Source organism: Lathyrus oleraceus, chromosome 7 (genome assembly GCF_024323335.1).
Source record: "Lathyrus oleraceus cultivar Zhongwan6 chromosome 7, CAAS_Psat_ZW6_1.0, whole genome shotgun sequence".
In the NCBI taxonomy this organism is placed as follows: domain Eukaryota; kingdom Viridiplantae; phylum Streptophyta; class Magnoliopsida; order Fabales; family Fabaceae; genus Lathyrus; species Lathyrus oleraceus.
Window position 1 is genome coordinate 281,488,086 of NC_066585.1, and position 11,736 is coordinate 281,499,821.

Consider the following 11,736-nt stretch of genomic DNA (forward strand, 5'->3'; position numbering starts at 1 on the left):
GATTGTTGAGCCATGTCGTATGTTTGATAAACATGTGACTATTTAATAAGATTATATGATGCATGTTTGTATGAAGCGTGACAAATTCTAATAATATATGTATGTTTGTTATACATTTCATATTATTATGTTTTTCTATAATGATTTGAATTCTCACCCTTCTGTTGGAATGATGTTCTATCGCGACATTGCTCAGGTACCGGAGATAGTGGTGCTTCACACAAGGATTAGATTCGGAGGCTAGTTCTTGTTGTGTTTTGACTAGGTAGTCTATAGTGCTCTGGTCATGTAACACTTGGGTTTATGAGATTATTTGTATTTGTTTTGATGTTGAGAGATATTGTTGTGCTCTCTTTTATCTTGTTATTTGGATATGTTGGTTTTGATGTTAAGTGGCCTTAGAGCCTAAAATGATATTTTGTGGTAGATGATTTATGAGAATCATCACTATATACCATTTATGAAGAGAGATGTTATTCCGCTGTGTGAGTTTGCATGTTATTTATTTGGTTTTGATTTATAATCCGTGTTACTTGTATGTGACCATGGCGTGTGTTGTTTATGGCAGAAGTAAATGTGATACCCTCGTGTATGCATGCTTTAATTTACTCTGGTTATGTAATTGTATGCTGTATTTGAGTAGTAGTAGTTTGGGGGGTGTGACATTAGTGGTATCAGAGCATGGTCGGTCATTCGGCCAGGTTATGAATTTGTTTGATTTCGTTGTATCTGATTTGTGTGTATGACACAAGCGATATGGTTTGTTTAATAATCCTTGTTGTTGTGGTTGTTTGGTTGGTGTAGCAGGAAGATGGCTGCTGGAAGGAATGATGATGCGCTTGCGACAACATTAACCCTGTTGGCTGGTGCCATTCCGCAAATGAATGCTGGTGATCAGGAGCGTGATGCTGATGAGTTCCGTGCTTTGGGGAAGTTCCAGAGGAACAATCTGCCAACTTTTGAAGGAGCTCATGAAGCTGACAAAGCTCAAGAGTGGTTGAAGGCGATTGAGAAAATATTTCGAGTTATGAACTGTTCAGATGCGCAGAAGGTGCAGTTTGGCACTCATATGCTTGAGAAAGAAGCTGAGGATTGGTGGCGCAACACTGTTCAAAGATTTGATGAGGATGGCATTGAAGTGACTTGGGCACTTTTCCGTGATGCTTTTCTGGAGAAGTATTTTCCAGAAGATGTTCGTGGAAAGAAGGAAATTGAATTCCTTGAGTTGAAGCAAGGTAATGGTACTGTAGCTGAGTATACTACAAAGTTTGAGGAGTTAATCAAATTTTGTCCCCATTACAATACTACTAATGTTGAGAGATCCAAGTGTCTTAAGTTTGTGAATGGCTTGAGACCTGATATCAAGAAGGCAATGGGTTACCAACAGATTACGAGATTTTATGAGTTGGTTAACAAGAGTAAGATCTATGATGAGGATAGCCGTGAGAGTGCTGCTCATTACAAGTCCTTGCATGATAAGAAAGGAAAAGAGCAATTCTGAGGGAAGCAGTATGATGGTAAGAAGAAAGCTGGTGATGGAAAGAAGTCGAGTGGGGGAGGATCTCACACTCCTGTCAAGTGCTTCATGTGGTGTTGAGAGACATCGTGCTCCCGAGTGTCCTAAGGGCGATGTGACTTGTTTCAAGTGTGGCAAGCAAGGTCATAAATCTTTTGATTGTAAAGTTGGTTCGAATGTGACTTGCTACAATTGTGGTGAGAAAGGGCACATTAGTACCAAGTGCAACAAGCTGAAGAAGGAGCAAGCCAAAGGGAAAATGTTTGCATTGTCCGGTGCTGATACTTATGCTGAGGAGAGATTGATTCGAGGTACGTGCTTTATTAATAATATGCCTTTGATTGCTATTATTGATACCGATGCAACACATTCTTTTATTTCTTTGGAATGTGCTAAGAGATTGAATCTTGAATTATCTGTTACGCGTGGAAGCATGGTTATTGATACTCTGGCTATGGGTTCAGTGACTACTTCATCTGTTTGTTTGAAATGTACGTTGAATATTTGTGATAAATATTTTGAAGTTGATTTAGTTAGTATTCCATTGAGTCAACTTGATGTTATTTTGGGAATGGACTGGTTGAGGGACAACCATGTCTATATCAATTGTTTTGCGAAAGCTGTTCTTTTTCTTGAGCTAGAGAAGGAAGGTGATTTATTCTTGTATACTCAACAAGTGAATGAATCTGTGCGAGATGGTGCTGAAGTGTTTATGTTGGTGGCAATTTAGAAGCTTAGTGAAAATGGAACAGTGGGTGAAGTTCCAGTTGTTCGTGATTTTCCTGAAGTGTTTCTTGATGAGGTTAGCGATTGATTTGATTCCTGGTACTAGTCTGGTATCAATGGATCCGTATCGGATGTCACCATCTGAGTTAAAAGAGTTGAAAAGTCAACTAGAGGATTTGCTTGATAAGAGGTTTATTCGTCCGAATGTGTCACCATGGGGTGCACTTGTCTTGTTAGTTAAGAAGAAAGAAGGTACTATGAGGTTGTGTGTGGATTATAGACAACTAAATAAGGTTACTATCAAGAATAAGTATCCGCTTCCGAGGATTGATGATTTGATGGATCAGTTGGTTGGTGCTTATGTGTTTAGCAAGATTGATTTGAGGTCTGGGTATCATCAGATCCGTGTGAAAGCTGAAGATATTTAGAAGACTGCTTTTCGAACAAGGTATAGACACTATGAGTATTCAATGATGCCTTTTGGTGTGACGAATGCACCTGGTGTATTTATGGAGTACATGAATTGGATTTTTCATAAATATCTCGATAAGTTTGTTGTTGTGTTTATCGATGATATTTTGATCTATTCGAAGAGTGAAGAGGATCATGCTGAGCATTTGAGGATTGTTTTATCTGTATTAAAAGAGAAGCAGTTGTTTGCTAAAGTTTTGAAGTGTCACTTTTGGTTGAAGGAAGTGAGTTTCCTTGGCCATGTGATCTCTAGTGGTGGTATTTTGGTTGATCCTTCTAAGATTGAGAATATATCTCAATGGGAAGCGTCAAAATCTATGTCTGAGATTCGTAGTTTTCTTGGTTTGGCAAGTTATTATCGAAAGTTTATTGAAGGCTTTTCTAAGTTATCTTTTCTGTTAATGCAGTTGACTAGGAAATGTCAAGCTTTCATTTGGAATGCACAGTGTGAAACTAGTTTTCAAGAGATGAAGAGGAGATTGACTAATGCTCCTGTTTTGATTTTACCGAATCCATCAAAACCATTTGTTGTGTATTGTGATGCTTCTTTGATTGGTTTAAGAGGTGTGTTAATGTAGAATCAACACGTGTTAGCTTATGCTTCAAGGCAACTCAAAGTGCATGAGAGGAATTATCTGACTCATGATTTGGAATTAGCAGCTGTTGTGTTTGTTTTGAAGATTTGGAGACATTATTTGTTTGGGTCGAGATTTGATGTGTTTAGCGATCACAAGAGTTTAAAGTATTTGTTCGATCAAAAAGAGTTGAATATGAGGAAAATGAGATGGTTGGAATTCTTGAAGGATTATGGTTTTGGTTTGAATTACCATCCTAGCAAAGCGAATGTTGTAGTCGACGCTTTGAGTAGGAAATCTTTACATATGTCGATGTTGATGGTGCGAGAATTGGATTTGCTTGAACAATTTCGAGATATGAGTTTGGTTTGTGAAGAGACTTCTTTTGGAGTGAAGCTTGGTATGTTGAAGCTTACTAGTGGAATTTTGGATGAGATTCGAGAAGGTCAGAAATCTGATTTGGTTTTGGTAGATCGATTGACATTGATCAATCAAGGTAAAGGTGGTGATTTTCGGATTGATGTGAATGGTATCATGAGGTGTCATGATAAAGTTTGTGCTCCCGATGTTTCGAATTTGAGAAAAAGGATTCTTGATGAAGGACATCGTAGTGGTTTGAGTATTCATCCTGGTGCTACTAAGATGTATCAAGATTTGAGGAAATTGTTTTGGTGGCCTAGTATGAAGAAAGAGATTGCAGAATTTGTGTATTCGTGTTTGATTTGTCAGAAATCGAAGATTGAGCATCAGAAGCCGTCTGGTTTGTTACAACCGTTATCTATTCCTGAATGGAAATGGGATAGTATTTCTATGGATTTTGTTTCTGGTTTACCTAGGACTCCGGGTAATTGTGAAGCTATTTGGGTTATGGTGGACAGGTTGGCGAAATCTACTCACTTTATTCCGATTAGAATGGATTATTCGATGGAGAGGCTTACAAAGCTGTGCATTGAGAAAATTGTCAGTTTGCATGGTATTTCGTCTAGCCTTGTGTCAGATAGGGATGCGAGGTTTACTTCGAGATTTTGGGAAGGTTTGCAACATGCTTTGGGTACAAAGTTGTATTTGAGTTCTGCTTATCATCCGCAGACAGATGGTCAGACTGAGAGAACGATTCAGTCGTTTGAGGATCTTTTGAGAGCTTGTGTTTTGGAACATGGAGGTGCTTAGGATAGTTATTTTCCTTTGATTGAGTTTACATACAACAATAGTTTTCATTCAAGTATTGGTATGGCTCCGTTTGAAGCTTTGTATGGTAGAAGGTGTAGGACGCCTTTGTGTTGGTACGAATCTAGAGAGAGTGCTATGGTTGGACCTGAGATAGTTCAATAGACTACTGGTAAGATTAAAATGATGAGAGAGAAGATGAAGGTTTCTCAGAGTCGTCAGAAGAGTTACCATGACAAGAGAAGGAAAGCGCTTGAGTTTGAGGTAGATGATCATGTGTTTTTAAGAGTTACTCCGGTAACGGGTGTTGGTAGAGCATTGAAGTCGCGTAAGTTGACACCGCATTTTATTGGTCCATATCATATTTCCGAGAAAGTAGGTGATGTGGCTTATCGGATTACGTTGCCGCCGTCACTTGCTAATCTCCATGATGTGTTTCAATTAAGGAGATACATTGCGGATCCTTCGCATGTTATCCAATTAGATGATGTTGAGGTTAGAGATAATTTGATATGGAGACATTACCTATGTGGATAGAAGATAGAGAGGTGAAACAACTCCGTGGTAAAGAGATCGCTTTGGTGAAAGTCGTTTGGGGAGGACCGGCTGGTGGAAATGTGACGTAGGAGCTTGAGAGTCAGATGAAGGATTCATATCCCGAGTTGTTTGCTTGAGGTAATTTTCGAGGACGAAAATATTTCAAGTGGGGGAGAGTTGTATTAGGTGTTTATTTTAATTAATCATTATTTGATGTGATAATTAATTAAATATGTGTTCTGGTGATTATTTGAATTATTTGAATATATGTGTTATTTGAATAATTGAATTTTATGAGTAGAAATAGCAATTGTCTAGTAATGGGCCTAATTAATTAGAATGGATGGATAAGTGGGTTAAGCCCATTATGAGTTAAAAAGATAGTAAGAGTTTTACAGATTATAGTTAGTTTTGTAAAACAAGAGAAGAAGAGAGAAGAGAAGAGAAGAGAACAGAAAGAGGAGAAGAGGAAACTAGAAGAAGAAGGACGTAGAGATTTCATATATACTAAGGTAAGGGTGGGATTTCAAGTGATTATGGGTAAACATAATGTATGTAATGTATGTGGGTTAGATACCATGAACTTAGAATTTGGGGATTTTGATTTTTGAGAAACCCTAACATGTGTTTATGTTTTAATCCACGAAATTGATGTTTATGTTATGCTATGATGTTTCTATATTGAATTCCATGAATGAGTATGTGTATAGAACATGATTTGCTGTATAATTGCATGTTTGAGTTTCACTTGAAAATGGTTGATTTGGGATTTTGGTGAAAATTAGTGGAACTTAGAATCTTGTTTCTATTATCCTAATTGTTGCTATATGATATATATAGGTTGTATAACTATTTATTTCGTAAAAAAAGGATGGATTAATGTTGTTTTATGATGAAAATTCATGCTGGACAATAGCATTTTCGCAACAACAATTTTTCTGGCTTTTGACAGCATTTTCGCAACAACAAATTTTCTGGTTTTCACAGCATTTTGAAAAACTTGTAAATTCTATAACTTTTGAACCATAACTCCGTTTGAGGTGCCGTTTGGACCGTCACGAAGCTAAGAATATTATCTATAACATGATATTCATTTTGATAACAGTAGATTAATATTGTATCAAAAGAATCATAATATGGATGCATGTTGTATGTGCGGTGAATGTGAATGACATGTTTTCTATTGTTTGACATGTATTAGATGGTTTTAGATGGATTTTGTGAAGAAACATAATACTTGAAATTATGTATGTGATGGTCTGAATTGGTGAATTCGATGAATAACATGAATTGGTTTGTTTGCTTTATGTTAATGTGTTGTGATGAGATGATGAATGCTATTTGATGTATTGTTTGGGATTGAAATCATGTTTGGTGTATGTTGTGCAAATGTTGGATGTGGTATGCTTATGTATGATTAAGGGGCTGCAATCGTCTTAATTGCACGAGTCTTGTTGTTGTTGCACACTTACACTAGCATGAGTCTATGAAAGAGGTAATGTTAGGTAATCTCGCATAGATTAATTGTTTGTCCCAAACCTAACGCCAAATGGGGTTTGAAAGCTTAAGGCCGAATCGAGCTTTAGAGGTGGTTATCTAGTCTATTTGAGAGACGCTCGGAAAGCCGGAAATGATAACGAATGGGATCCACATGCATATCACATTGAGTCGCACGTGTCGGTGTGAATTGTGGTTTGTGTGATTATGTGATATGATTGTGTGGATATGATTTTGGTAGATATGCATATACATGGATTTTAGGTGATCCATTTGATATGAATTGTTGATGTGTTGATGATGTGGTATGTGTGCATATTTGTGATATATGTGATGAAATGATGACTTGTATACATTATGGAATCATGTGAAAGTTGTATACATATTTGATGATGATTTGTAAATGATGATGGATGATAATATGTACATGAAATCAATATGTTGTGAAATATGACTTTTGTACATCGTTTAGTATTTATAGATGAATACTTGTGGACTGTTGAGCCATGTCGTATGTTGATAAACATGTAATTATTTAATAAGATGATATGATGCATGTTTGTATGAAGCGCGATGAATTCTAATAATATATGTATGTTTGTTATACATTTAATATTACTATGTTTTTCTATAATGATTTGAATTCTCACCCTTCTGTTGGAATGATGTTTTATCGCGACATCCTCAGGTACCAGAGATAGTTGTGCTTCACACAAGGATTAGATTCAGAGGCTAGTTCTTGTTGTGTTTTGACTAGGTAGTCTATAGTGCTCTGGTCATGTAACACTTGGGTTTATGGGATTATTTGTATTTATTTTGATGTTGAGAGATATTGTTATGCTCTCTTTTATCTTGTTATTTGGATATGTTGGTTTTGATGTTGAGTGGCCTTAGAGCCCAAAATGATATTTTGTGGTAGATGATTTATCAGAATCATCACTACTTACCATTTATGAAGAGAGATTTTATTCCGCTGTGTGAGTTTGCATGTTATTTATTTGGTTTTGATTTATAATTCGTGTTACTTGTATGTGACCATGGCATGTGTTGTTTCTGGCAGAAGTAAATGTGATGCCCTCGTGTATGCATGCTTTAATTTACTCTGATTATGAAATTGTATGTTTAATTTGAGTAGTAGTAGTTTGAGGGGTGTTACATTCACCATGAAGTCCAGCGTGTAAAATGTTACCTCAAGGAGCGACAATGATCTTCACCATAAAGTCCATCATATAAAATAATCATAAGAAAACACCTATGTGGGAATTACATCACTCAAGAGTTATGTATGGGTACATAGACATGACGTTTATTAGAAAATTACAAATAATTTAACTATAATAATATCTAAGATGGAGATCATTCCAGGTTCTAGGTATTAACGACCCTTCTAGTTCCTATAGCTTTTATGCTCTAAGAGATAGTTTTTGAAATATACAATACGGTCCCTCCCACTTAGGTTGTAATTTTCTCAATTGGGCGGGTATAACCACCTTTTTTAAGACCAAATAACCCTATTACATTTCTCTTGGCTTGACTCTGGAGTTGTACCTCCCAGCGGCTCTGTGTTAAAGAGCAAACTCTCGGACGTCGGCGACTTCCCTTAACTCTTCGACCAGGTCTAACACACACTTTAATCCTATCTAATTCACCTCTTCACTGAACTGGGCTCGTCGCACGAGGGCGTGTTGATATTCACAAGTAACATGGCTTCCGCTCCGTAGACAATGGAAAATGAGGTTTCATTTGCGGTGGAATGCAGAATGGTTCCGTCAACAAGCCCTTGGCATTGCCAAGCTTCCTCTTAAGTCCCTTCAGAATCACTTTATTGGCTTACTCAGGTTGACTGTTGGCTCGAGGGTGTACAACTGACACAAATTTTGTTTGTACTCCCTAATCTTTACAGCAGTCGGTGACCATGATACTGGAAAGATGGGTCCCATTGTCTGAGACAATGACTTTAGGAAGTTTGTATCTACATATAATATTTCTGCCAATAAAAACAACACACTCTCTCCACTGTTATTTTGGCAACAACCTCAACTTCTATTCATTTGGTGAAGTAATCAACTCCTACTATCAGGAATTTCAATTGTTCTGGTGCCAAGAGGAACATGCCTAGAGTGTCCACGCCCTATTAATAGAAAGGACATGGCGAAGTCATCAAATGGAGAAGTTCTGCTGGGGCGTGGTGAAGGTCATCATGTCTCTTACATTGATCATACGTCTTGACAAAGGCGATGATATCTTTCATTAGGGTATGAAAATAATACCATGCCCTTAAAAGTTTGTGTGCGAAGGCATTTCCACTAATGTGGCTGCTATAGGCACCCTTTTGTACCTCCGTAAGAACCAACAAGGTTTCATTCTTGGCAAAACATTGTAGCATGGGAGAAACCCTCCCTATTTTGTGTAGTTTCCCAGAGAATATAGTTTACTTGGCAGCCTGTTATTCCATGATAACTTCCAAGGAGTACAGCTCGTCTACCTTAATGTTAAGGGAGGTAAGGGTCTCTTGGATAACTATTCAATTGAATCCCCTCGTCTTCAATGTCATGGTGGGCATTTCAATTGAATCCCCTCGACCTTGGATATAAGGCCTACTCTAAAGATTTTCTCATAGGGGACATGCTCTATTTCGAAGGAAGAGTAGTAAGATGATATGTTCTGTACCTTTTGTAGATATCTTATCAATTGAGGCTCCCTAGATTTGTACTTCCCAAAGACTCGGTTGATGAGCAACTCAGAGTAATTTTTTCCCTTCAATCTTGAGGCTCCCATCTCTAGGACGAGGATTCGTCTGATTATGAGAGCCTCATACTCGACCTGGTTATTATTGTCGGTGAACTCTAACTTCAAGGCTTGCTCGATTAGTATGTCGTTAGGTTCTTCTAGGACTATCTTGGGGTCTCTCCCTTTTATGTTGGAGGCGCCATCTACAAATAATGCCCATTCTGGTGGTGTCCATTCCTCTATGGGTGTGATGGTTTCTGCCACGAAGTCCACCAGAGATTATGACTTGATGCTCTCTAAACACATGACATTGTAGTAGTAGTTGTCATGATTTGACATGAAGGATGTTTTGGGCATGTCCAAGGGATCCATCCGAATCTCGTTGTACCCTAAGTATTCATATATGAAGCTTAACATGTGTTAGCCTGATGATCTATTGATGTGGCAATCGATGTATGGAAGTGGGTATGGATCTTTAGGGCATGTGTCATTCAGATAAGTGAAATCTATGCACATGCACCATCTGTTGTTAGTTTTCCTTACTAAAACCATGTGGCCATCCAAGTGGAATATTTTGTCTCAATGATGAACCCGACATCAGATAGCTTTCCCACCTCTTCATCAATGGCGACCGTTTTCTCCCCGCCTACTTTTCGCTTCCTCTGTGCCACTGGCTTGGCGGAAGGGTGGATGGCAAGGTGACGACTCACCACTTTGGGTCTATTCTTGGCATGTCGTAGGAATTCCAAGAGAATACATTGACATTTTAATGAGTTGGTCGACTAGTTCTCGTTCTTCCTGTGCAGATAAAGAAGTACCCATCTTCGTTACCTGGTGGGCGTGAGGACATATATGGACCTCCTTTAAATCTTCCGTGGGCATGAATTTTTCTGCTTCCGCACCCAATCTGGGGTCCCAACACTCTAATTAAATATTTGGAAATTATGAAGGAGAGATGACATCAACCAAGGCGAGCTATTCCCTATTTATCTCCATGCTATTCTGATAGTTCTCCCGGGAGACCTGTTGATCGCCTCGAAGTGTACCGACTCACCCTCCCAGAAGCGAATATTTAGGGCTAGTTATAGGGTGGAGACAATTGCCTCCAGCGTGTTGAGGGCATGTCACCCTAGGATGTTGCTGTATGACGACCATGCATCCATAATAAGGTGATTATCGTCAATCGCCTTGGAGTCTGTGCCCTTGCCACATGTGGCCTCCAGGGTTACATAACACATTATTTTCACCTTCTCACATGAAAACCCTGATAACAAACCACTGAACGTTTTTATGTCATTGGAGGGGGGGGGGGGGTTAAGTTGCAGCTTTTGGTAGGTGTCCAAGAACAAGATGTTAGTAGAAGTACCCGGATATATCAAGACGCATTTGACATTCCAATTACCATACTGCATCATGATGACCAAGGAATCATTGTCGTGAGGGTTTAGACCGAGGGTGTCCTTACCGAAAAAGATGATATCAACCCTTGTTTTCACTTGAGAGCTTATACGGAAGCCATGGGATATTACATTTGTCGCAAACACTTGCCTTGCGTATTTTCTATGAGAAGATCTAGAGTTTCCTCCAACGGAGAAACCTTCAACGATGGTGTTTGTATTATAGGTTATGGTTTTATCGTCCATCTTTAGTGGGAAGATGAAGGGATTAAAGTAAGAAAGTGATCCAAATTAGTTTTACAGGGGACCCACAATAGGCATCACTGTACTGGTAAAAAATACAGGTGTCCGTGTTCCCCTAATAATTGCAAAGAGACTTAGAGGCCTTAGTAGATGTATAACAATTAATGGTGGTTAGGACTTGCCCACGGAGGAGAGAAGCCCTCTATGGTGGTGTTTTTAGGTAGTTTAGGAGTCCTGGTCACGTGATTTGAGAGGCTCTACAAATGACCGGTGACACTTGGGAGCAAACATATGGTTATGATCAGTCGTGGTGTTGTGAATTTTGTAAGATTTATGCTCTTTTGGGGTGTAAATGATGATATGCATAATTTTTGGATATGCCTATTTTCTCCCAATGAGAGAGAGAGAGAGAGAGAGAGAGAGAGGCGTCTAGGGCCTAAGATTCTCTTGGGAAGGGTTACCACTCACTCAGTCAATGGTGGATCTTCGAATCCCTATTTCCCAGGAAGTCGTTAATCAGTTATTGACCTTCACTTCTCTCTACCCAAAAACGTATTATCCAACATTTCCACTACCGAGCGATAGGGAAGTCTAGGGATGAGATGGTACCTCTCTTTGGGTGACATTTCCAGTGTCGCCTCTTATGGGCCAATCTAAAGGCGTCTCCCTAAGCGAGCCCATTTAGAATTATAACACTACAAAGTGTAAAGACTAATTATTATATTTCATAATTTAATGTCAGAACTTAATTAATGTTATGTATTTTATTGGTTAATGAAGTAGTAAATTTGGTTAATAAGTTATAAGTAAAATATATGGTTAATAATATATATTTTGTGATAATGCAATAATAAATTTGATTAATGATCAATTTTAT

At 38.3% G+C, this 11,736-nt stretch overlaps 3 protein-coding genes across 3 annotated transcripts; all 3 read left to right on the top strand.

The window, feature by feature from the left end:
- The first annotated feature begins 811 nt into the window (after positions 1-811).
- Positions 812-1,501, top strand: LOC127103447 (uncharacterized). Its single transcript, XM_051040704.1, has 2 exons — positions 812-1,157; positions 1,251-1,501. The coding sequence occupies exons 1-2, from the start codon at positions 812-814 to the stop codon at positions 1,499-1,501; spliced, it is 597 nt and encodes a 198-aa protein (XP_050896661.1).
- Positions 1,502-1,514: 13 nt separating this feature from the next.
- Positions 1,515-2,246, top strand: LOC127103448 (uncharacterized). Its single transcript, XM_051040705.1, has one exon. It carries the CDS (start codon positions 1,515-1,517, stop codon positions 2,244-2,246), a length of 732 nt encoding a protein of 243 aa, XP_050896662.1.
- A 2,392-nt stretch (positions 2,247-4,638) lies between these two features.
- LOC127103449 (uncharacterized) lies at positions 4,639-10,103 on the top strand. Its single transcript, XM_051040706.1, has 2 exons — positions 4,639-4,950; positions 10,026-10,103. Exons 1-2 carry the CDS (start codon positions 4,639-4,641, stop codon positions 10,101-10,103), a joined length of 390 nt encoding a protein of 129 aa, XP_050896663.1.
- The last annotated feature ends 1,633 nt before the right edge of the window (positions 10,104-11,736 follow it).

Excerpts from the sequence above, each read along its gene's own strand:
- LOC127103448 (XM_051040705.1), top strand. The coding sequence starts at position 1,515 with ATGGTAAGAAGAAAGCTGGTGATGGAAAGAAGTCGAGTGGGGGAGGAT.
- LOC127103447 (XM_051040704.1), top strand. The coding sequence starts at position 812 with ATGGCTGCTGGAAGGAATGATGATGCGCTTGCGACAACATTAACCCTG. Across the intron at positions 1,158-1,250 it reads AGTGACTTGGGCACTTTTCC|CTGAGTATACTACAAAGTTT; the intron begins GTGATGCTTTTC and ends ATGGTACTGTAG.
- LOC127103449 (XM_051040706.1), top strand. The coding sequence starts at position 4,639 with ATGATGAGAGAGAAGATGAAGGTTTCTCAGAGTCGTCAGAAGAGTTAC. Across the intron at positions 4,951-10,025 it reads TCCAATTAGATGATGTTGAG|ATAAAGAAGTACCCATCTTC; the intron begins GTTAGAGATAAT and ends CTTCCTGTGCAG.